The sequence below is a fragment of the Cyprinus carpio genome, chromosome B1 (genome assembly GCF_018340385.1).
Source record: "Cyprinus carpio isolate SPL01 chromosome B1, ASM1834038v1, whole genome shotgun sequence".
Taxonomy (NCBI): domain Eukaryota; kingdom Metazoa; phylum Chordata; class Actinopteri; order Cypriniformes; family Cyprinidae; genus Cyprinus; species Cyprinus carpio.
In genome coordinates this window covers 36043031-36069961 of record NC_056597.1, presented here as the reverse complement: position 1 = coordinate 36069961, position 26931 = coordinate 36043031, and the positions used below count along the sequence as shown (strand labels likewise).

General features: G+C 36.9%; 1 protein-coding gene and 1 long non-coding RNA gene across 2 annotated transcripts; both read right to left on the bottom strand.

The window, feature by feature from the left end:
- Nucleotides 1-1286: 1286 nt before the first annotated feature.
- On the bottom strand, nt 1287-25624 carry LOC109113271 (B-cell receptor CD22-like). The gene is made up of 12 exons (XM_042717281.1): nt 25559-25624; nt 20177-20245; nt 19714-20061; nt 19368-19616; nt 19038-19292; nt 18629-18883; nt 5089-5337; nt 4921-5005; nt 4784-4817; nt 3953-4030; nt 3727-3813; nt 1287-1608 (listed from the first exon to the last, which is right to left on the bottom strand). Exons 1-12 carry the CDS (start codon nt 25575-25577, stop codon nt 1588-1590), a joined length of 1749 nt encoding a protein of 582 aa, XP_042573215.1. The 5' UTR covers nt 25578-25624; the 3' UTR covers nt 1287-1587.
- On the bottom strand, nt 14530-17325 carry LOC109113283. The gene is made up of 3 exons (XR_006153835.1): nt 16095-17325; nt 14716-14796; nt 14530-14579 (listed from the first exon to the last, which is right to left on the bottom strand). It is a non-coding gene; the product is annotated as an uncharacterized LOC109113283 (long non-coding RNA).
- Nucleotides 25625-26931: the final 1307 nt, after the last annotated feature.

Below are 26931 nucleotides of genomic sequence, written 5' to 3'. Positions count from 1 at the left end.
GACAGGATGATTATAAAATCATGTTCTTACCTGTTTCATCAACACTGGTGACCGGTGACAGCAGTATAAATGATCAAGATAAAACCAACGTTGGTGATTTCACACTCTAAATGCCACATGACTAACTTTAACACCTCAGCTATAAACCAGAAACAGAGTTTTAGCATATAAGAAACTTGATGTTAGTCCATAAAGATGCTCATAATGTTTTCAAACTTGGGAATAAAACCATTTTATCAGTTGCATGCAAACAACGATAACAACGAACCTGCTCTTAAGAGACAGAGAAAACAATTGCTTGAATAACTGACTTTAATTTGTATAAGTAGACTAGCTATCATGGTGTCTACCAGGACTGTAAAACACTGGAAAGCATTGCATTGGTTGTGACTACAATATGAAACATTCTGTGTAACTGTGCATTTGATAAAACTCAAAGTAATGGACATTAAATAAACAAAGAACTTAAAATGAACTGATGAAGAAGCTAGATAGCGTCTGTTAACCTTTAGCTGTCAGTGGTTTTGTTCTCAGAAGTGTCAGCTTTCTCTAAATATGGTCACAAGAACAGTTTCCTTTGTACTGAGAAAAGTGTGAATCTTTTTATAGCAGCATCACTCTTTGGTGGACTGTGTGATCATGTGACGTTAAAGAACACCATACTTAGGAAGAGGAACTGTCAGAGTAAAAAACAGAGGCCTTTTCACAATCCCATGGCAGCTCTAGTAATGGAGGTCCCGCCTTCTAAACAAAAGAGCCAATCAGCAGCTGGTAAAGTCATTGCTTCACTGCAGCTGCTGTTAGAAGCCCTGGTTTTCATAAAAATAGTTGCACATTCAGGACTGCACACATGCATTGGTGGAACAAACCTGAAATAAATTATTTTTTTCAAGCATAAGATATTTATGAGACAGTTAATGTTAATTTTATTGCAAAGCTAAAATTATATTGAAATGTGACTTTGGCCAGCAGCTTTGAAGATTTTTACAAATATGGCAGCAGTGTGAACCGACTTTCTTTGAAAGGGAATTTGATTCTTTTTGACCAGCAAAAGGTAAAGATCCAGTGATTACCTCAATGTTGGCACTAAAATGAAGGTACAACTAACTTCACTTCCATACTGGGATGCATTTCGGAGTGAAATGGCACATCAAACTAGAAGAAAGCATAGAGCAGGACTTTATTTTAGCCACTGCCATCGATTGGATTGTGAGAAGTGAGCGTTGCATACTGAATGAATTCATTTTTGTCTGAAATGTGAATTGTGTCAAATAACACTACTAATATTAAGACTACTAATTTATTGAATGAAAGATGAATCCAAAATGGTAAACGTAAAAAACTCCAACAAATAAATAAACAATTATCAATAAGTAATTGCTATCAAACAAATCACAATGCATATAACAACATATTTCCATGATGATATTATTAGCTGGCAACAAGCCTTTGACTTCCACTTGTATCCGTAAATCTTGTCATAATTCTCCAGTAAAGCATCATCAGACACTCCTGTCAAACATCCAGGGTTCCACCACACAGAAACACATTAAGGTTGTAAAATATTTTGGTGTGTGCCATCGTCCACTACAGCATATTCCTGTTAGGCTGCAACAATGAGACAAAAAGGAGATCCATTTACAAAGTTTTACTATTTTAGTATATAAGGTAATTATTATAGTCAATCAGAATACTGCAGTGGTGTACACTGATGAGCCATCACATTATGTCCATATATATAAATATATATGATTGTGTGTGTGTGTGTGTGTGTGTGTGTGTGTATAGTGGTGGCCAAAAATATTAGAATACTAAAATTTTCAGGCAAAAGCAAAAGCTGCTTTAAACGCAAAGGATGGTCAGAAATTGGTCAGAGTCCAAAACTGTTGCATATTACAAAATAAATACAGCTTCACATTGTGTCAATCATGTTTACACACTGCCTTCAATATTTTTGTTCGTCATGTAAAAAAAAAATAAAAAAAAATATTGGGTTTGATTTTCTGCATTTTTCGTGCCTGTAGCAAGCATTTTGAGAGGTATTTTGACAATTCAGAGCCACTGTACAAGCGAAAGCCAAAATCCAAAAAAGGGCTTCTGACAAGTTGATCCACTTCGTCTCGCAGCACAAAGCACTGTAAAGATCCTTGAACAGTGAGTTCACAGAAATTAGTGGTCTTCTTTTTAATATGTGGCTCCTGTCTCGCTAGCAAAGCATCAAACTGAGCCACTGACATCCTGAAGTAAACTTCCTCTCTATCTCATGGGAGGTCGTGGCCTAGTGGTTAGAGAGTTTGACTCCTAACCCTAAGGTTGTGGGTTCGAGTCTCAGGCCGGCAATATCACGACTGAGGAGCCATTGAGCAAGGCACCGAACCTCCAACTGCTCCCTGGGCGCCACAGCATAAATGGCTGCCCACTGCTCCGGGTGTGTGTTCACGGTGTGTGTGTGTTCACTGCTGTGTGTGTGCACTTTGTATGGCTTAAATGCAAAGCACGAATTCTGAGTATGGGTCACCATACTTGGCTGTATGTCACGTCACTTTTTTTTTTTATATCTCAGGATTGGATGGACCCAATATTTACTCTTTCTTTTTCTCATTTTAAGAAGAGGGTGGATTTTCTAAATTATCCTCACTGCTTTAAGACTCCACTTTGTATTGTTTTAAGAGATTTATTTATTTATTTATTTTGCAATGGATTAATTAAAATGCATCGGACTCAGTGTGCAAGGTTTAAAAATGTTAATATGATGAAAAAAAATGCCTTTGAAAATTTCAGACTCAATAGAAACCCATAGAAATGCACATTTGACAGTAGCTAGAATTGACAGTTGTAGTAGCTTGAGTAGGGATGCAAATGTAAAATTATGTTCTTTATCAAAAACAATAACATCTTTAAAAATTGTATCAACCTCATTTTCATACGGTGAAACTGAATTATTCTGACCATTTTAGATTTATTATAAATTAGCCATTGGTCTTCCATAATAGCAACTATATGGTTTCTAGATATTTTTATGAAAAACAGTACATTCAGTATAAATTCACATACACCCTAGCTTAATCACAGAAAATAATGAAATTATATCCCATTACTCCTTTATTACATGTATTAATAATATAATAAGATTTGATGTGAATTATCCCACATTTCTGACACAATACCATGGTGCAGTTATAGTGTTACTACAGTAAATCCATGGTAAATGATTGTGATTTGTAGATGGGAAAGCCTTGTATTGTACCACACAGTGTTTCTCTTGTTTGTCAGCGCTGTATCATCTCCCTTCAAACTAATTTAAATCACCGAGTCATCTGTGTTCTTCGCTGAATTCAAGCACTTCACACTGGATTTCACAGCACTGTTTAGTGCTCGCGTGATCGAGTGAACTCATCTGCTCTAGTAAACTTGCGCTGCCGTTTGAACTTTGACCTTTACGTCAATTAACCATGGTTTTATTAAAGTAAAATTGTAGTAACCATGGTTTTTGGCTTATTGACTACCATTTAACCACAGTTTTACTACAAATATCATGGTTAAACTATAGTTAGTATTTCAAAACTATGGTTACCATGGTTTTACTACTCACCATGGTTTTATTGGTTTTATTTGTAATAAATAATGCTACAGGTTATTAGGGAGGTGGTCATAATGTAATGGTTAATTTGTGTAGATTACGGAGTAGGATATTTAATAGCACAATAATTTTCTCTATTGATTCACAATTGGAAGATTCTCATAAATTGTAACATGCTCATACACATGGATGTTCATTTTAGGATCAGGTGTTTTACTGCAAGGATGAGCAGCCTTCATGAGAGAGAGAGAGAGAGAGAGAGAGAGAGAGAGAGAGAGAGAGAGAGATGAGAACCAGGAGAAAAAGGAAAGCACAACTAATCTTGAAATATAGTGATATCGTCTAGGTTTGAATTAGAAGCTGTACACTCACCACTGCATTCTCATTCACATATGAGAACAGACTAGAATCAGATATTGTGCTTATGTCATCAGAATTGTTCACGAGGAACTGAAAAGAATAAGAAAATATCCAATAGTGTTAGCATCAGCATTCCAAGACAGAAGAGGGGAGAATCAGTGTAATAAAATGAAAACATATAAAACAAGAATGGCATACATTTTAAAACGCATCAGTAAACCTATTTCCTGTTTGTTCATTTGTGCATTTTAGCGGGTAAAAGAAAATCTAGTGCTCTGTCAGTAGATTAATACAACCAACATTTTACTGTACCATAAAGCAAATGATTACAAACATGGACATTTCAATACTTTATCTGATGCATGATGTAGCCTCTAAGAGTTATTTGTAAATGAATCATTCATCTGAGTCATATCTTTTCAGTGACTCCAAGTGATCCGGTTCAGTAAACCGGACTAAATGATTCTTTCACAAATCAGACTGAATCGCCGAAAACCTCTTTTAGTCAAGTCCGCCTTAGAGTGATCTGAGTTGCATACTTATGGCTTTATTATAATGCTTTCTAGCATATAAAATATCAAAGCACATGTGATAATGTAACAAATAGCTTGAATGCATTTTGTTTGCAAGGTAGGTCAACTACGAGTGATAAATAAATAAATAAATAAATAAACAAATAATTGTATTTGAACAAAGATCCATTTCAGTAAAATCTTTCCTTTATTTTTTGGCTTCTTTTGCTATATTTTCCTCATTCATTTTTAATTATATTATATTTCCCTTCAGCGCCCCCTATTGGGCAAAGCGTGTATTTGAGCCCATATTGTAGTGAAACTGACTGACCTCGGACTGCAGTTTGTTCCTTTTTACACAGCTGCTAAAAAAAAAAAAAAAAAAAAAATATTATATTAACATATATATTAACATCACACAATATTAAACCACATAACTAACACAAAAAATAAAACTCTGACTCTTACCAGGTTAGTAATGCAATGATGACAGCAGCTACAATTCCACACAGTGTTACTACAATGGCTGTATGAGATGTCTTCCAATATAGTACTGAGACAAGATGAAAGGTTAAGAGAAACTAATCAGTTTGACTCAGTTCAGAAGGATTCATGTAAGTAAATGAGCTGCTCTACCTTTAACAGTGACAGTAACAGTGTCTGATCTCTGAGATCCGTGTTGATTGTGAGCCTCACAGTAGAAGCGTCCACTCTGTAGTGCACTGAAACTCTGTCCAGATCCAACAGAGGAGCTTTGATCCTCCTTAAACCAGCTGATTTCTGCAGGTGGGTTTGAATCACTGCTGCAACTCAGAGTCACTGAATCTCCCTCCACTATTTCACCAGATGGACTGATGATGGACACTGAGACACTCTTTGGAGGATCTAAAGAGGGCACATTTTAAATAATCTTTTTTAAAACACAATATCCTATTTTTTTATTTGATTTTTTTAAGTACTAATGAATCCATACTCACAGGTGACACTGAGCTGAACAGCAGGAGAGATGTAAGTGTGTTCCTGTAGAGCACAGCTGTATCTGCCTGCATCCTCTCTTCTGACTGACTGCAGCAGGAGTTGATTGTTTCTGTCTCTTCTCTCAGTTAATGGCTGTGAGTTTCTGTACCAGATGAATGTTGCTCTGTCAGTCAGAGTGCAGCTGCTTTTACATGTCAGACGGACTGAATCTCCCTCTGTCACTCTCTCAGGAGACTCCACCTGAAGATCTGAACACAACACACACATTATATCTAGTGCTGCTGTCATACACTGATTATTATTCAACATAATGCTCAGAAGAAGAGTGAAACCTCATCAAAGTCACCTGTGACAGTAAGAGACACTCCTGGATCACTAGTCTGTTCCTGGCTATCATCATCAGTTATGAATCTGAAATAGTACATGTGTGAATCCTTCTGTGTCACATGACTCAGTCTGATAGTGCAGTTCTTCTGTTTATCTCCAAGATACTGAAGCCTCTGACTGTATTCAGGAACCTTAGACAGATCTTGAGCATCTTCATGTTTCTCTTCACTTTTATTTTCATCTTTACTTGTATCTTCAGCTTCATGTGACTCTTTATCTTTAACAAGTGTTTTGGTCCAGAACACTTTCTTGATCTTGTATCCAGTAGGGTATGTATAAGTGCAGCTCATTATCACTGAAGAGTCCTTTAGTGCACAGATGTGTGAATGTCTGTAACTCACACCCCAACCAGCACTAGAAAGCCCTGAAACACACAATTCATACTAAGCACAACTTATATTAAATCAAGGCTTTAATATATAATCAAAATATATAATTTTATGTGTATCTTATCCTCAACTTCATATGAAATACTTGAAAATGTTATAATTTCATTTATTTATTTTCTATCAATGATTGCAAAACGAATCTACGAAGTGTCTACAGAGTGAGCAGTTGCAGTGACTCACCGTGAATCATGAGCAGGAAGATCAAAATAGTAGCAGCCATTCCAACAAACATCAGCAACACAACAACTACAACAAATATGCAGTAGATATTTAAAATACATCATTTATATCATCATTTCCATCATGGCTGGAAAACCCCTGTGTGTTCTTCAAGAAGGATCAACCCAGGACAAGTTGGGCCACCTGTATCCACTTCAGACAGTAAAATGTTTCTGTATATAGAGGCACTTTTATTTTTTAGCAAAAATAACCATTTGAAATTATTCCTTTTATGCATAGGTTTTATTGTTTTACTGTGACCTGGATCTTCAATCATAGAGGACAAAAATAGAAATATTAAGTTTTGTATGTTAACAACTTTAATAATCTAACCAAATGTGACCCTGGAGCACAAAGGCAGTCTTAAGTTGCTGGGGTATATTTGTAGCAATAGCCAAAAAAACATTGTGTGGGTCAAAATTATTGATTTTTCTTTCATGCCAAAAATCATTAGGATATTAAGTAAAGATCATGTTCCATGAAGATATTTTGTAAATTTCCTACTGTAAATATGTCAAAACTTAATTTTTGTTTAGTAATATGCATTGCTAAGAATTCATTTGGACAACTTTAAAGGCGATTTTCTCAATATTTAGATTTTTTTTGCACCCTCAGATTCCAGATTTTCAAATTGTTGTATCTCAGACAAATATTGTCCTCCTAACAAACCATACATCAATGGAAGCTTATTTATTCAGATTTTAGATGACGTATAAATCTCAATTTCGAAAAATTTACACTTAAAGTGAAGTAAACATATGCCTTGAATCAAGAAGTGAACAATGATTATTTATACTTTTATTTCTGATGCATTTTTTTATAATTATGATGCTTTTTATCATTCACATTTCTTCTTGTCTGAAGATTTAACCTACATAAAACCTGGCTCAGCTCACATTTCTGTCGACACTGATGTTTACTGAATGATTGTACAGCATCATATGAACAACTGATAATGTGTTTGAAAAATAAACAAAAAACAGAGACTTTGGGACAAAAGAACATAGAGATATCAAAAGTCTGTCTTACCGTGCTCCTTAAAGCCTGAATGATAAATAATGAGATCAGGGCACACACACAGTCTACAACACATCATGGTAAACCAACAAGATTTAACTTCCTCTTACTGAGTAAGTCCCTTGGTTTGTGGCGCAAAAAAAAGAAAGAAAAGGAGACACTTTTTTTAGGCAAACAGACAGACAGACAGACATATATTTTGATACAACATTGAAATACTGAACTGTTTAGGTTCTATAATTATAGAATTGTAAGACAAGGAATACATTCATGTCTATGCAACCAAACTAACAGAAAACAAGATAGATTAATAGTTTTGTTAATGTAAAATCTCAATAGCTCTGACTGCTTCTCTCTTACACACACACACACACACACACACACACACACACACACACACACACACACACACACACACACACACACAATGAGTCAGAAACCCGTTTATAGAGAATAGCAACAAAATAATTTTAACAAATGACCTCCTATAGTGAGCTTCGTCACATTTAGAGGAACCAAACCATCCTGATGACTTCAGAATCGCCCCCGTTAGTCAAATATAGCTCAGAAGTTGTATTTACTCATTCCAGTGCCTGTTAGCAGCTGTCCATTAATCGTTAGTTAGCGATCATCAGCAGATCTTTAGACACAGGTTTATATTAGCCCTGTATTGTGGTGCTTAGCTTCATTTTTTAATGTTTTTTTAATGGTGTACTTCTATACAGTTCTGATGTAATTTCAGAGAAGCATTCAATAAGACAGCTACACTTTTAATGATCAGAATCCAAATTTAAAACAAAACTATTTTCTAACATTATGCTTTCCTAGCTAACAAAAATATGTTCTAAGTATGTTATTATGATTTTCTAGGTGAATTTTGAGAACAGTATTTTTGAATGTCTTCTGAATGTTAAGAATGTCTAGGTTTTTTTTTCTTTCTTTTTTTTTCTTTTTAGTAGAAGCCGACCATTAAAAAAAAAATAAAAATAAAAAAAAAAGTTTCACAAACGTCCAACTGAAACATTAGTGAACGTTAGTTGGATTTACAGTCACTTTTGAATCGTTTAATGCTTCCTTGCTGGATTTTTTTTTTATTAAAAACAAACAAACAACAACAACAACAACAACAACAACAACAAAAAACTGACTCCATACTTGAATGGTAAAGTAACATAAAAGATAACAATATCTATTACAGTCATTGCTGTATGTAGATTCTATAGTTTTGTAATAATAATAATAATAATAAATAAAAGTTTTGTTATTTTCTTTACAAACTTAAAGTTTGTGATGACAGGTTCTTAAGATTCATCTTCATGCCCCTGGTTTTCTAAAGACATTTCTACCTGTATGCAGGGGTGTAAATTTCGTCCAACATAAAATTTCTCAAGAGCAATTTTTGAAGGGGACTCATATAATACAGCTAAATTGTACTTGTAAGGATACATATACACAGAGGAATGGCTTGCTATACTATTAGTGCAGCAGGGAGACTGTGCCAAATTAAACAACTTCAAGCTGTTGTGGTCATGCAGAGATAGTGCTCGTGTCCGTTGTAGACATTACTATGCATCACAGTGTTGCCAAGTCCACGTTTTTCCCATGTACTACTTTATCACTGTTGCCGCGGGTTGAAGCAACCCCAATAACATGTATTTTAGTCCCGGAACGCAATTTTTACCGGGGGATCCCCTCAAGACGTGGTTAGTTTGGGCTAGTTTTGGACTAGTTTTGAATAGCAATTGGTAGGTTTTTTTTATTAAAACCTGGCAACCCTTTCCCTCAAGCAGGTAACGTTATTATAGCAGACTCATCAAAAAATACATTGGCATCATCTGTATCAAAGAGTAAATAATCACTTCATCCGTTCCACAACTATTGGCTTTGTTCTCTCTCACTGGACTTGTGTGTGTGTGTGTAGGTGATGTAAAAGAGGAAAGCAGTCGTTTGGACCAAACCACTGTGAGGCAAGGGAGGGGGAGACTCAAAATGTTTCTAAACTTAAAACGCATTTTTGCCCCATTTGTGTTGTTTTACTACTTACACAATCATTTAAAGTATAAAACATTGTTATTTACAATGCACAGCATGGTTTTTAATCATATAACACCCCCCACACCCCCCATTTCCGCCTAGGCCTGTATGTAATGTATGCATGTATGTAAATAAATAAATCTGCCTTTATCTTTTTCTTTACTGTTTTTTTTTTTTTTTTAGGAATAAGGACAATCTGCCAAAGTGTGCTGCAAGGGTTTCCTCAAAGTCATGATGTTCGTCTTCAGTGGCTTCACCAACTTCAGTCATGTTTCCACATACAAAATTGTATTTTATTGCTCTCAGTGAGTGAACCCATTTCTGTCAAATGTGTTCAGCTAAAGCTGCTGTGACCGTTTAGCCACAGATGCAGATAGAAAGGTCAATTTCTCAACTTTTCTCCTAATTTTTCAGCATCATGCTCATCATCTTCCTCGTGGTGGTGGCAGCGGTGATAGTGCTCTTCGTCTTTAAGCCTTTGGTGAGAGCTGATGCACTGCACCATAACAAAAGCACACTGAAAAAATTGGTGCAGGATTTACAATTTGCTTACAAATTTCACAAATAATTATATTCATATTCACAATTCAAGAAATAGCACATTAAGAACCAAAATGATTTATTATATCTGTATAAAAATACATATAACATCCACATGTGCCTTATTCTATGATTTGTTTATCCTATGTGGTTGAAATGAATCTGTCTTTACAAGTATGTAGCATGTGATTCTGTAAAATCAGGGGCTGAATGTGAATTTTGATCTCATTCCAGGTTCAGAAAGTTCTGGATGAAATTGGAGAGAAAGTTTCTAAAAGTATTGAGGATAACTATGGCATGGATGAGAGTTACACTTCAGTCTGGATTAGCACTATGTCTGAGGTGTATGGCACCAGACATCATCTCTGTTTTCTGATATTAGAATCCCTAATAATTCCAACTCTTGTTTGTGTTTTTTTTTTTTTTTTTTTTTTTCTGGCTGAAATGCTGTGGATATAACGACTACACTGACTTCATGGGCTCTCAGTTCGAAACTACAACACTTTTATATCCTGTCACATGTTGCACAAACAGTTCAGAACCTTGTAATAAAAATGCAGCACAATTCTGGGTATGTCACAGAACACTTTGTGCTGAAACTTACTACCAAATCTGAAATGTATGAGATTTAAGAAAAGAATGAATGCATGACAATCCCATAGCCTCACTGCACACCACTAATTTATCATTTAGCAAGAAACCAAGCTACTATTTGCATTATTTTGGCACATTGGTTTAGTCCATTGGGATGCAAATAATGAATGCATGTGCATAATTGTCTAAGCAAATGCAAATATTGTATTGATGTGTGTATTTTATCAGTGTGTGTTTTTGCTGTTGTTGTAGTCTGAAAATGGCTGCTTCCAGGCATTAGTGAATGAGATCGAGGATAATGCAGTTCTCCTCACTGGTATGGCTTTGGGATTTGATGCTTTAGAGGTATTTACTTCATTTCTCCTTTCCACTTGAGGAATTCAACACATGCAAGATATTCTATCCAATTAATATGGCTTGATATGAACGGAATGACAAAGACAAACATCATGATGATCAACATCTCAGTATGCGATACAGAAGAACTGATGGTGTGAATTATTTTAGGAAAAGTCCACCTCATATTTCATAAAAGTTCACCAGTTTTTGTTCTACAGACTGAGATGAGATATTGAGGTTTGCGTACAGAAGCAAAATTTCCCACAAAGATGGCCAATGTGGTTAAACCAATTAAAATACAAATAAAAATGTAGTGCTGTGATATCAGTAGAGATAGTGACTTAAAACTAGAAAAATTACAAATGGTTAAGTAACTCATTCATTCTCTTATTACTGCAAATGATCTGTTTTATACAATATTCTACCTAATTTGTTTCTTTACAGATTGCAGCAATGGTTGTTTCCATGATCCTCTACAAGAAAGTAGGAAAATTAGACCAAGGGTCCGTTTTTCGTATGGCGCTTATTACATCCGAGATGAAACGTCATATCCAAGATGATATCATCGCGCTAATCAGGCGAACAAAACTACATAAATGTTATTATAGATAAATAATATGTGCACTCTTTTTATTTTATTTTAATTTTTTACATGATTCCCAATTATTTATATTCGCGATTTCTAATATTTGTACAGGATTTACACTTTATTTTTATTAGCAATTAATTTAATTTTATATTTGAACAGATCTGTTACGTGACAGCATTAATTAAAGTTTCTTAAGGGTCAAGATAGTGTTATCTGCATCTCCTGCACTCCATCAAGTCACTCCCATAATATCCGTCATCACTCAAATTAATGCACAACTCTTCATTATCTGTATAGCATGTGTGTAAGACTAATACAATTATGAAGTAATAATTTTATGACGAATAAATCTTCAGTGAGTTAAACTGTCTGTGTCTATAGTATTAAAGTCTAAACAACATTATTATATTATCTTTAAATTAAATTTTTTAATTATTATTATTTTAAATTATTGTCCCTGGATCAGTAGGATGCTCTTGTAATAAAGTATCAGTGGTAGCGGACAGATTTTAAGTATCAATTCTGCTTAAAAAGATGCAATCTAATCCTGTTTACATGAAATAAGCTGCTCCCGAGCAGGTTTAAGCTTACTGACCTGTTGCTATGACAGCAACTCCAGAATGAGCCCCAAAGAACCAAACAATCCAAGATCATGCCAAATCATCAACAATCAAATCCAGCTAAGTGAGTTACCGGCGAACGAAGAACGGGCCCCAGGACTGACTACAGACGGTTCTGTTTACATCACTGTTTACTGTTTTTTATACCTCAGGGACAAGAATATTTACTGTGGTTACAATTATTCATGAGATTGTACAATGCATTAGGCTATAAGGTCTCTACATCCTGTATGATCTGAAGTATTTGTATGAATAAAATAAACGGATGTTTTTAAACTTCCTTTAACTTCCTTAACTTATTACACTAAATTCAATTAAATTCAATTGATGTCAATGTAAATTCATAAATGTCCCATGAATGTATCACAAAACAGCCACTAGGGGTCCTTCTCTGCCTATCTGAATGACTTAATATGAAGTCTTGTCATTTTCTCACCTCTGCCGTTCCAACACAGTAGTTTCTTTCCTCCATGAAACAGGTTTCATGCAGAAGGTACATATAGGTTTTCCCAAAACAAAACAAACTAAAAATATTGTGACAGTAATCCACGACTGCAGAGTAACGTTCCAAATCTTCAGACACTATATGACATAACTGTGAAGTGAATAAATCAAAAATTTAAGTCGATATTCACATAATTTTCTCCTTGGAGTTGATGTTCAGGTTTAAAATAGCGCCTTTGGACAGGCTCTTGGTTTGATGCCATGGCGCTTAACGATTCCTGCGTGTCACCTGACCATGTCGCGCCCAAAACAAGGTCTATAAAACACTACCACAAATGATTTTGAGCACAACAGTGCCATATTATCCCAGATTTGAAGCCAGTAATCTCTTAACAAAGCTATTGAAGACGTTACCCAGCTAACAGAATTTTGTTCTAAGAACGTTCTCCAAATATTCAGTGTTGGTTCTGGGAACATAAAAAATGTCCAGTTTTCTTGACGTTAGAGGAAATATTTTAAAGGGGATGATGTGCCTCAAACGTTCTTTCAACTTAATTTTGAATTAAAATTCAACATTCTAGGAACATTGATTTGTAACATTCCAAAAACATAAAAATATCCAGTTTCCTTAATGTTAGTAGAATGTTATTTAAAGGTTAGTATGATGTTCCTTAAACATTATTTCAATCATTCAAACACCTGCAGTGAACAAGCACTGAAAGAAAGAGAAATAAGAACACACTACAACTTTCTTCAGCCGCAGCCTTAGATGAACTGAAGAAAAGACTTTAAATCTCTCAAGATCTGATTAAACAACTCCACAAACAGCATTATCAGCTCTTTATTAGCAGGAGAGGTGAGAAAACAAGACATGTCCAAACTCACAGCAGCATCTCTTACATTGTATGATCATGTGACCCTCATGAGAAACGGACAGCCGAGTGCTGACATCACAGACTTGTTGCTCTGACATCCGTAGTTATGAAGGCAGATTTTTGCTGATGTTGTTGTTTAGTGGTTGTTGTAATTTAATTAAGATATCTATTCATTTATATTGGATGGCATTAAATTGACCAGCTGACATGCGTAATCATGGAAGTACAAGGTTTTAAATCTCACGTGCAGCAAGGATGTAATGCATGACAAAACATTTGTGTGAACTGAGAGTAATGTAGCTGAAGATTCTTCTGTAGAGGGATGGGCTGTATCATTGATTCATTATAATCACACTAGTGACATGGAAAGGTAATTTTCTGAATCTTCAAATCAGCTGAATCATTTGCTTTGTAAAATTATTCACTGTTCTGAACACCGCCCGCTGAGGACATCTGCTGGTCAAGCACGTGAAAATACAAAGAAAAGACTAAGAACGCAACCTGCGTTATGACAATACACTTTAATAAAAAAACAATATACAATATCTTTAAAAACACGGAATAGGCAGAATATGTTAAAATTAACATGAGATCTTACATGATTATATTAGTTTTTAGATGTAGTTTTTGTGTGTTGTAATTTAAGATTGTTTTCATTCTAATTCGTATAATATTTTTATGCTTAAATACAGTCAAATAAGTCACTTAAGGCTTATCATTTGGATAAAACCAATTTCTAAATTAACTTCTGTAAATCAAGACACTGTCAATCATTCAGGCTCCACCCACAGTGAGACAGAAAAAGGCTGTAAAATGTTTTGCCACATGTCCCAAACACTACGGCCTGTCACGCTAAAAGAAAGAAAGTGAATTTTTGAATTACTTCATGACTAAATAATACACTTCAAATTTCTGGTCAGTATAAAAGGACTTGAATTACTTGATCTTAAACAGTGAATTATATGCTGTGCACCATATACTTATTCAGTAGACATTTGATATCAAGAGTGAAAGCACTTACCATTACATTCTCATACACAGGTTCAGTCGACTCTACTTCATAGTCATTAAGTCTGTCATCATGAGGTCTGGAATAATTCATCTTTGCAATTAAAGAAAAAAAATAGAGAGAATAGAGAGAACATTGACAAATAGTTGATAACTATAATGATAGCTATAATAATAATAACAACCATATTTGTGTCCACACCAATGGACTGACTATAATGATAACTTACTATTACATTCTCATACAAACGTTCAGTCGTATCAACATCAGATACTTTGTATCTGTCATCCTCAGGTCTGGAATGATCCATCTTTGACATTGAAGAAGCAGAGACATTAGTGAAGATTAAATATGTAACCATTGCTAATAAACAACTCACAACTGCATTCAGACTTTCAGTGTTTTAGATACTACACTGCTCAAAATAATCAACACTGGTGGAGCACAATCAAGTTAATCAACACCATAGTATAAATACAGCTTACTTACCTTATTATCATACTTACTTATCATACTTCAGCTAATTATATGCAACCATAAACTCATGAAATCATCACAGTATAACACCAAGTCAGTGAAACTTCAGGGATCTCAATCTGTCCAGTTAGGCTGGCCACACACTAGACGATATTCAAATCTTAACCCATTTTAAAGCCATGGGAGACTACAGACATGAAGACAGTTTCAAACGATTTTTAGTCTTAGTAAGGCCAACTAGATCCTCTGAATGCGCACCCTAGACAATTTGACCAGACCACAAGATCACACATTTGCTGATTGTAGGAATGATTTCACAGTGACAAGAGATCTCACAGAGACTCGCAAGATCAAACGTGACTAGAAAAGAAAAACAAATGGAGAATAATCAATGTTGTCAGCTGGCTCTCCTAGTGCACATTCTATTTCACAATGAAAACATTTCGACAAATATCCAATTGTTCAGCAGTAGGCTGCATTGCGAACTTTTGCAATTCAAATTTTGAGGACATACTGAATTCCCTCCCCCTTAAAGTGAAAACCACCAGCCAAACAAAAACATACAAAGCAAATTTCATGAGTTTGTTTTTTTCACTAACACGCAACCGCAAAACTCCAATTGGTTTATGGGGGGAAAAAGCTCCTTTTTAAGATGAGTCCCCAATTTCTGTTATGACCGCTAGGGGTCAGCTGTAACAGGAAGAGGAAGAGAGTCTTTGAACCAGAGAGATGTTGAATTACAAGAATGTATTCTTGGGATTAGCGTCAGGGGCAGACAAGGCCAAAATAACAAACAGAATTTTTTTTTTTTTTTTTTTTTTTTTAACACTCTACACTTCCTAAATCAAAACTGAAGAAAACAAAAATACAGTTTCAACTTACATGACTCCCTAAACAAAAAACAATGTGAAAAGTTGTTTCAAAATAAAATGACGTCTACATCCCTCAACTTAACAAAAATGATTTACAAAATATTTACAAAAGATATATATATAAAAGTTAGCAGCCAACAATTTACAATCAGAAACCAAAATCGTAGTCAATCAGGATTGTGTCAAGTTAACAAGGAATATCATAGAATGGAGACAAAAATACTATCACAGAACTATCACAGAATATAATCACACTCACAATCTTAAGCACCAAGACACTACCTCTCCGGTAAGACACTCAAAGACTACAGAGTCACACGTTATGGCACAATCATGGCCCTGATTGAGTGTTTGGGGCAGTCCTTAAATCTGGTTCAGGTTCTGGCAAATTATGTCAAGGAACCGCCCATCTGAAACACAAACATACACAGAGAGAACACAAGAGGGCAGATTTCAGGGATGCTCCGTCTCGATCGAGCAGTTAAATAATCATAATGACACCACACAATAGAGTTTTTTTTTTTTTTTTGGAAACAAATAAAAAATTGTATGTGACAAGCCTCGAATTGGGCCACACCCCCAATCATTCGGGGGTACAGATCGGACTTAAAATTAGCCTTAAAATCATCTAGTGTGTGGGCAGCCTTAGAAAACAGAAGTGATTGTGACTCAGTTTCACCTGCTTTGGTGCAAATGAAAGTGACAGCAGGTACACTGGAGAGCCCAAAGCGAGACAAAAGCCCTTATCCATCTTGGCTTAATCGTCTCTAGTTTTGTGTTTTGAGGCAGTACCTGCAACCCAATCAACTCAAAGGTGCTTATAGGCACCTATTGTATCTGTTGGCATTCTTCTTCTGCTGTTGGGTCTGTGGCAGTCAGTGTTGGGCAATAATACTACCATTGAAAACAAACTCAGCACGGAGAGAGAAAAGTATGCATTCTGTAGCTGGAAATAAAATCATTATTTTGAGTTTATTTCTGTCAAAGGCAAGAACATTTTTGTGTGTTGTCAATTAGGGGGTAAGAAAACCTTTTAAACCCTGAAAAACTCCACATCCAATTTAAAATACCTGAAAGGGCAGCACAGCATGGTTCTCAAGAAATTAATGCATCAGCTTCAGCTTCTACTGTTGAGTTCAGTGCTAGTGGATTAGAGACCTGCTCTCCCACTGGCCACTTAACCTGAATGGCACACACACACCTGGACAAAGTATTAGTGACCACAGGACTTCATATCAGTGAGTCATCATGTGGCTGACACATCCCACAAGGACTTGATAACATCATGCAGCCACAACAAGCACTGCTCATGGACACAATCCTGACTGAGCCCTGCCCATAGAGCTCATCAAAGATGGACTGTGATGTATCAGAACAGCTCCAAGACTCACCACCCAAGGACAACTTTCTGGAAAACAGCCAGGGAAGACAGGACAACATATCGTAGCCACCGGAAACACCAGAGCCAGAGCCCCACTCACCAGACACATTATCCCTCTCTCCAGAACTTCTAAGCTACTCACAGAAAATGGAGGATCTGGTGTATGCTGGGACCAAACTCTCCCACTCATTCGCTGCAAGCCCCCAGATATCAACCAAAAAATGGCGGGCCCCACAACCACCAAAGCCTGTGGGCCCAGCTCGTCCTCCTCCTCCTGTGAGAGCTCTCTGGCCGCTGCCACAACACCAGGGCCCAAACCCTCCTTCTGCTGTAGGTGAACCATAAACAACTGATAGCATCTCTCAGTGATATGTTTCACGTCCCTGCTATGATAGCAGCAATATTCACAAATGTTTACAGAACAAGCAGTAACCCAGTGTGACTGTAGCTTTCTCTATTTCTGTTTTATCACGTGATTGTAAGTTTATGGAATTTTTAAGGTGTTTTGTTGATGTGTGTGTTGTTCGGCCTATAATGCAGCTAACAGATTGTCTTTTTTTTTTTTGAGCAGTGCATTTCATTTACTAATGAGACCATTGACAATTAAAACAATTTTGCTCACCTGCGTTTCAAGTTTGTCTTTTCTCTTTTTCACCCTGCTTCTCCTTAAAAGCAACAAATGTGTTAAATAAAAGAGTATAGAATAACTATGTTGTTTTAGAACAATATCGGACTCAAATGTATCAACCTTTACAATAGTTAGCAAAAATTGTGAATAAAGCATTATTCACATTTCATTTCTAAGATGAAAAATCTCCCAACAAGTTTAATATTTGTAGCTAAACTAATAACTAAATTTTTCTTTTACTGAAGGTTATAAATAAGCTTAAGTACCAGCAATCAAATACTGCACATATCTTACCAAATCAGCAACACTGTGATGATAACTGCAGCTCCACAAACCACTCCAATGGATATGTACAACATCACCAGATGTCCTACAACAGAGACAAGAGTAAAACACCCGAACAGATCCATTTGCTTCACTTTAGAAAGAGTAAATGAGCTGCTCTACCTTTAACAGTGACAGTAACAGCGTCTGATCTCTGAGATCCGTGTTGATTATGAGCCTCACAGTAGAAGCGTCCACTCTGTAGTGCTCTGAAACTCTGTCCAGATCCAACAGAGGAGATCTGATTCTCCTTAAACCAGATGAAGTTCAGAGCAGGTGGGTTTGAGTCACTGCTGCAGATCAGAGTCACTGAATCTCCCTCCAATATTTCATCAGATCCATTTATGAACACTGAGACATTCCTAGGTGGGTCTAAGACATTCATATCATTAGTGATCCTATTTATTTATTTTTTTAACTGAATTTTAATGTCACAGTTACTGAACCATCATTAACTCACACATGATGTTTAAAGTCACAGCGTCAGAGACTTTCTCTCCATGTTTATTTCTGGACTTGCACTTGTATTCTTCACTGTGATCAGAGCTGATGTTTGAGATGCTGTAGATTCTTCCAGATTCTACAAACGTTCCTCCTTTAAACCAGCTGATTTCTGCAGGTGGGTTTGAATCACTGCTGCAGCTCAGAGTCACTGAATCTCCCTCCACTATTTCACCAGATGGACTGATGGACACTGAGATGCTTTTAGGTGGGTCTAATAAAAATAAAAATAAAATAAAAAGGGGAAGAAAAAAAAGTGTATTGACGAGACCTTTTGGTCAGTATTTGGTCAGTATTGTGATCTGAAATTTATCATAATACAGATAATAAGATATTCTTCAATATCATACATTTTATAATGTACTCACACATGACATTTAAAGTCACAGCATCAGAGTCTTTCTCTCCATGTTGATTTCTGGACTTGCACTTGTATTCTCCACTGTGATCAGAGCTGATGTTTGAGATGCTGTAGTTTCTTCCAGATCCTACAAATGTTCCTCCTTTAAACCAGTTGATTTCTGCAGGTGGGTTTGAATCACTGCTGCAGCTCAGAGTCACTGAATCTCCCTCCACTATTTCACCAGATGAACTGATGGACACTGAGGCACTCTTTGGTGGATCTAAAAAAAGTCAAAAGTTATTTTTTTTTTCAAACATAAACTCAACAATTTATATACTAATGTATCTGTACTCACACGTGACACTGAGATAAACAGCAGGAGAGATGTAAGTGTGTTCCTGTAGAGCACAGCTGTATCTGCCTGCATCCTCTCTTCTGACTGACTGCAGCAGGAGTTGATTGTTTCTGTCTCTTCTCTCAGTTAATGGATGTGAGTTTCTGTACCAGATGAATGTTGCTCTGTCAGTCAGAGCGCAGCTGCTTTTACATGTCAGACTGACATTCTGACCCTCTGTCACTGTCTCAGGAGCCTCCACCTGAAGATCTGAACACAACACACACATTATATCTAGTGCTGCTGTCATACACTGATTATTATTCAACATAATGCACAGAAGAAGAGTGAAACCTCATCAAGTCACCTGTGACAGTAAGAGACACTCCTGGTAAACCTGTCCATTTGCCCTCTGTTACATTAGTTGTGAATCTGAAATAGTACATGTGTGAATCCTTCTTTGTCACATGACTCAGTCTGATGGTGCAGTTCTTCTGTTTATCTCCCAGATACTGAAGCCTCTGACTGTATTCAGGGTCCTCAGACAGATCTGGAAACTTTTCACCAACTTTTACAGGGTTTTTAGTCCAGAACACTTTCTCGATCTTGTATCCAGTAGGGTATGTATAAGTGCAGCTCATTATCACTGATGAGTCCTTTAGTGCACAGATGTGTGAATGACTGTAATTCACACCCCAATCAGCACCAGAAACCCCTGAAACACAGAATTCATATAGTGAACAAAATATCAGCAGCTTGTGCATAATGAAAGTTGGTGGGAAAAATGCATGCAAAATCTTCATTGTTTCTGAAGTGTTGCAGAGACTCACCATGAATCAAGATCAGAAAGATCAGAGGAAGAGGAGGAGCCATTCCAACTGACATCACCATAGCAACACCTACAAAAAATAAATAAATAAAAAATAAACAGTGGCATATTTAAGCCACCATGAACCAGATTTATTTATTTATTTTTAAGATCATTCTAAAGTTGACTTTTTTATTTTTTTTTAGGACAATATAATTATCACTTTCAGTCTAGATGCAGATGTTTGTTGAGGTTAGTCAGACTCAGTGTGACTGGTTTAGAAACACTTTGTGGTTAAACTTTGTTTAACATGCATGATCTATCTCACCTTCCTCTTCCTGTCCAGTGCAAATCAATAGAGAAATGCTGGCATTTTATTCTCTCTCTGTCTTTATTTTACTATAATTCTCAATATTGTAAAATAAAGAAAGAGAGAGGATAAAATGCCAGCAATTATGCTACTTATACACATTTTTTTTTCTATTCACTGGTCAGTATCAACATTTGCAGTTGTTCTCTTAGACCAACATACAAAACATGTGACTTTGTGCAACCGACCCATCAAAAAATCATTCTATAAAGCTTTGCCTAAAAAAAAAAAAAAAAAAAAAAAACGGGGGAAGGTTTGACTCCTAACCCTGAAGTTGTGGGTTCGAATCTCAGGCCGGTGATACCACGACTGCTCCCTGGGTGCTGCAGCATAAATGGCTGCCCACTGCTCCGGGTGTGTGTGTGTTCACTGCTGTGTGTGTGCAGTTTGGATGGGTTAAATGCAGAGCTTGAATTCTGAGTAAGGGTCACCATACTTGGCTGTATGTCACGTCACTTTCACTTTTTTAAATGTCTTCCTTGCTAAAGACCAGCTTGATTTTTGAACAAAGAAAGTTTTATAGACAAAGAGAATTTTAACTGCAGCTGTATTTACTCACTGAGCTGCTGGAGAATATATATACAGGTCCTTCTCAAAAAATTAGCATATTGTGAAAAAGTTCATTATTTTCCATAATGTAATGATAAAAATTTAACTTCATATATTTTTTAGATTCATTGCACACCAACTGAAATATTTCAGGTCTTTTATTGATTTTAATACTGATGATTTTGGCATACAGCTCATGAAAACCCAAAATTCCTATCTCAAAAAATTAGCATATTTCATCCGACCAATAAAAGAAAAGTGTTTTTAATACAAAAAAAGTCAACCTTCAAATAATTATGTTCAGTTATGCACTCAATACTTGGTCGGGAATCCTTTTGCAGAAATGACTGCTTCAATGCGGCATGGCATGGAGGCAATCAGCCTGTGGCACTGCTGAGGTGTTATGGAGGCCCAGGATGCTTCGATAGCGCCTTAAGCTCATCCAGAGTGTTGGGTCTTGCGTCTCTCAGCTTTTTCTTCACAATATCCCACAGATTCTCTATGGGGTTCAGGTCAGGAGAGTTGGCAGGCCAATTGAGCACAGTAATACCATGGTCAGTAAACCATTTACCAGTGGTTTTGGCACTGTGAGCAGGTGTCAGGTTGTGCTGAAAAACAAAATCTTCATCTCCATAAAGCTTTTCAGCAGATGGAAGCATGAAGTGCTCCAAAATCTCCTGATAGCTAGCTGCATTGACCCTGCCCTTGATAAAACACAGTGGACCAACACCAGCAGCTGATATGGCACCCCAGACCATCACTGACTGTGGGTACTTGACACTGAACTTCAGGCATTTTGGAATTTCCTTCTCCCCAGTCTTCCTCCAGACTCTGGCACCTTGATTTCCGAATGACATGCAAAATTTGCTTTCATCCGAAAAAAAGTACTTTGGACCACTGAGCAACAGTCCAGTGCTGCTTCTCTGTAGCCCAGGTCAGGCGCTTCTGCCGCTGTTTCTGGTTCAAAAGCACACGCCTGTACACGGTGGCTCTGGATGTTTCTACTCCAGACTCAGTCCACTGCTTCCGCAGGTCCCCCAAGGTCTGGAATCGGTCCTTCTCCACAATCTTCCTCAGGGTCCGGTCACCTCTTCTCGTTGTGCAGCGTTTTTTGGCCACACACTTTTTCCTTCCCACAGACTTCCCACTGAGGTGCCTTGATACAGCACTCTGGGAACAGCCTATTCGTTCAGAAATTTCTTTCTGTGTCTTACCCTCTCGCTTGAGGGTGTCAATGATGGCCTTCTGGGTTAACCTCTTACCCCTGATTGCGGTTTTGAGTAATGAACCAGGCTGGGAGTTTTTAAAAGCCTCAGGAATCTTTTGCAGGTGTTTAGAGTTAATTAGTTGATTCAGATGATTAGGTTAATAGGTCGTTTAGAGAACCTTTTCATGATATGCTAATTTTTTGAGATAGGAATTTCATCAGTATTAAAACAATAAAAGACCTGAAATATTTCAGTTGGTCTGCATTGAATCTAAAATATATGAAAGTTTAATTTTTATCATTACATTATGGAAAATATGCTAATTTCTTTGAGAAGGACCTGTATATATATATATATATATATATATATATATAATTTTGGTTATGGTGAAATTAAGTAATTGTAATGGATTCTTAATTCTCTTCTCAAAAAATTAGCATATTGTGAAAAAAGTTCATTATTTTCCATAATGTAATGATATAAATTAAACTTTCATATATTTTAGATTCATTGCACACCAACTGAAATATTTCAGGTCTTTTATTGTTTTAATACTGATGATTTTGGCATACAGCTCATGAAAACCCAAAATTCCTATTAAAAAAAATTAGCATATTTCATCCGACCAATAAAAGAAAAGTGTTTTTAATACAAAAAAGTCAACCTTCAAATAATTATGTTCAGTTATGCACTCAATACTTGGTCGGGAATCCTTTTGCAGAAATGACTGCTTCAATGCGGCGTGGCATGGAGCCAATCAGCCTGTGGCACTGCTGAGGTGTTATGGAGGCCCAGGATACTTCGATAGCAACCTTAAGCTCATCCAGAGTGTTGGGTCTTGCGTCTCTCAACTTTCTCTTCACAATATCCCACAGATTCTCTATGGGGTTCAGGTCAGGAGAGTTGGCAGGCCAATTGAGCACAGTAATACCATGGTCAGTAAACCATTTACCAGTGGTTTTGGCACTGTGAGCAGGTGCCAGGTCGTGCTGAAAAACGAAATCTTCATCTCCATAAAGCTTTTCAGCAGATGGAAGCATGAAGTGCTCCAAAATCTCCTGATAGCTAGCTGCATTGACCCTGCCCTTGATAAAACACAGTGGACCAACACCAGCAGCTGACATGGCACCCCAGACCATCACTGACTGTGGGTACTTGACACTGGACTTCAGGCATTTTGGCATTTCCTTCTCCCCAGTCTTCCTCCAGACTCTGGCACCTTGATTTCCGAATGACATGCAAAATTTGCTTTCATCCGAAAAAAGTACTTTGGACCACTGAGCAACAGTCCAGTGCTGCTTCTCTGTAGCCCAGGTCAGGCGCTTCTGCCGCTGTTTCTGGTTCAGACCAACTGAAATATTTCAGGTCTTTTATTGTTTTAATACTGATGAAATTCCTATCTCAAAAAATTAGCATATCATGAAAAGGTTCTCTAAACGAGCTATTAACCTAATCATCTGAATCAACTAATTAACTCTAAACACCTGCAAAAGATTCCTGAGGCTTTTAAAAACTCCCAGCCTGGTTCATTACACAAATCCGCAATCATGGGTAAGAGGTTAACCCAGAAGGCCATCATTGACACCCTCAAGCGAGAGGGTAAGACACAGAAAGAAATTTCTGAACGAATAGGCTGTTTCCCAGAGTGCTGTATCAAGGCACCTCAGTGGGAAGTCTCTGTGGGAAGGAAAAAGTGTGGCAAAAAACGCTGCACAACGAGAAGAGGTGACCGGACCCTGAGGAAGATTGAGGAGAAGGATCGATTCCAGACCTTGGGGGACCTGCGGAAGCAGTGGACTGAGTCTGGAGTAGAAACATCCAGAGCCACCGTGCACAGGCGTGTGCTTTTGAACCAGAAACAGCGGCAGAAGCGCCTGACCTGGGCTACAGAGAAGCAGCACTGGACTGTTGCTCAGTGGTCCAAAGTACTTTTTTCGGATGAAAGCAAATTTTGCATGTCATTCGGAAATCAAGGTGCCAGAGTCTGGAGGAAGACTGGGGAGAAGGAAAATGCCAAAATGCCTGAAGTCCAGTGTCAAGTACCCACAGTCAGTGATGGTCTGGGGTGCCATGTCAGCTGCTGGTGTTGGTCCACTGTGTTTTATCAAGGGCCAGGGTCAATGCAGCTAGCTATCAGGAGATTTTGGAGCACTTCATGCTTCCATCTGCTGAAAAGCTTTATGGAGACGAAGATTTCGTTTTTCAGCACGACCTGGCACCTGCTCACAGTGCCAAAACCATGACCATGGTATTACTGTGCTCAATTGGCCTGCCAACTCTCCTGACCTGAACCCCATAGAGAATCTGTGGGATATTGTGAAGAGAAAGTTGAGAGACGCAAGACCCAACACTCTGGATGAGCTTAGGTTGCTACGAAGTATCCTGGGCCTCCATAACACCTCAGCAGTGCCACAGGCTGATTGGCTCCATGCCACGCCGCATTGAAGCAGTCATTTCTGCAAAAGGGATTCCCGACCCAAGTATTGAGTGCATAACTGAACATAATTATTTGAAGGTTGACTTTTTTTGTATTAAAAACACTTTTCTTTTATTGGTCGGATGAAATATGCTAATTTTTTGAGATAGGAATTTTGGGTTTCATGAGCTGTATGCCAAAATCATCAGTATTAAAACAATAAAAGACCTGAAATATTTCAGTTGGTGTGCAATGAATCTAAAATATATGAAAGTTTAATTTTTATCATTACATTATGGAAAATAATGAACTTTTTCACAATATGCTAATTTTTTGAGAAGGACCTGTATATATGCACACATTATGCTTTTCCCACATCTGTTCACACTCATACACACTCCATAACACCAAACTCCATATCTGTGATAACTTCACCTTTTATTTTTTTATTTTTTTTTAAATAAATATTTTCACTGTTAAAGCTCATTGAAAACATATTGAGAGTTTTCACTATCCTTAAAACACAGTTCAAGCTTTCAGTTTAGATCTACATTTATTACATACTGAACTAATGTCTAAATGGAAGTCACTGTGGTTCATATGAAACCCAACATAAGTTACAATACACAGTGATACTGGAATTTTTACTTCGATGTCAGAGTTTACAAAAGACAAAAACAAACAAACAAACAACAATAACAACACAAATATTTTCAAGACATTTAAGAAAGTTCTGAACTACTGTAGGTGTTTGTAATGCAAAACCACTTGGCCTTTTGACGTTAAACCTTAGAGTGAGTTATCTACTCCATACCACAAACACAAAACATATGTGATGATAATGAATCTGAAGTTACTTACCGGTTTCACCAACACTCATGACCAGTGATAGCACTACAAATGATCAGGATGAAACCAGCACTGTGGTTTTCACACTCTCAAGAACACACTCTCATGTGATGCATGTACTTTATATTTTAATATGTGGTTATGACACTTCACCTTGTGCAGATAGTTGCAACAAGGCCATCATCACAGTGATGTCATTAGACTAAAGGCATACAACAGAAGTTAAATCTTACATCAGTCCTTATAATGAAAAACTTTGCATCAGGCCATATAATGTTTTTAAACCTATGCATATGTTCCCAATGAACCAAGAAAATAATTACTTGATTTTGCATTTGATAATTTTTGACTAATTAACAGCAATTTGGTAATTAAATAAAAAGGAACCGCTTTAAAATGTGCTGAATCAGAAGCACTAAAACATTACAGATCTTCCTATATATATATTTATTTATTTATAATACATCCTCCATGTCAGTTTAGTTGCTCTGAAGATACCCACAGGGCTGGTCCAAAAACTCACACTTATACTTACTTGGATGACATATTTCCTGTATTTGGCTCGCGCTCAAGCAGGTGTGAAGACCACAAGTGTGTGTGTGTATTTTTGACTACTTGATGGAACACACTTATAATGTTGTAACAATGCAAGTGTTGACAGAGCTTTATTTTGATTTTCAATATGTCACATTTGAAAATAAACATAGAAATGTCTATTCAGGCATTCCTACTGCATGGATCAAATGACACAATTTAGTAATTGTGGTGCTTGAAATTAAGTCTTAAAAAAACAGTTGGAAATATTGTACAAAATACACATCTTTGCACCAAAATCAAGGAGGGAAAAATATCTCAGGGAGGTCTATATAATAGCTGTTTTATTGATTGATTATAATAAGACTATTGACTTGATAAAGGAGCTCTCTGAATTTTAGAATCAACTGACCCAGTCGTTAAGATCATTTTATTTTGTAACATCTCTGTTAGCAGTCAACTCTTGTAATTCCTTAGCAGTACAATCACCTGGGAGAGGAAAGGACACAGACTGCATGTGTTCTGACACTCTCAGTTTACTTGAGTCTCAGGCAATAGTGTTATAAAAGGTGTTATAAGGGAAATGTGAAGTGGCCTCACACCTTCGCTGTCTTACCCCTCAGGGCCTCAACCTAAAGCAGTTATCAGAATATGCTGAAGGAAGTTCAAGTGTGTCACTTAAGCATGCAAAACATTGTGTGTCTAAAAAGACAGAGATGAAAGACCCAAAAAGGATAAAAATTCAAAACCAATTAAAATGATTCACTGATCTGAACACCCCACGCTGAGGACAGCTGCTGGTATAATGTGTAGTTGTGTGTATAAAAGGATGGAGATCACATGACAGCAGG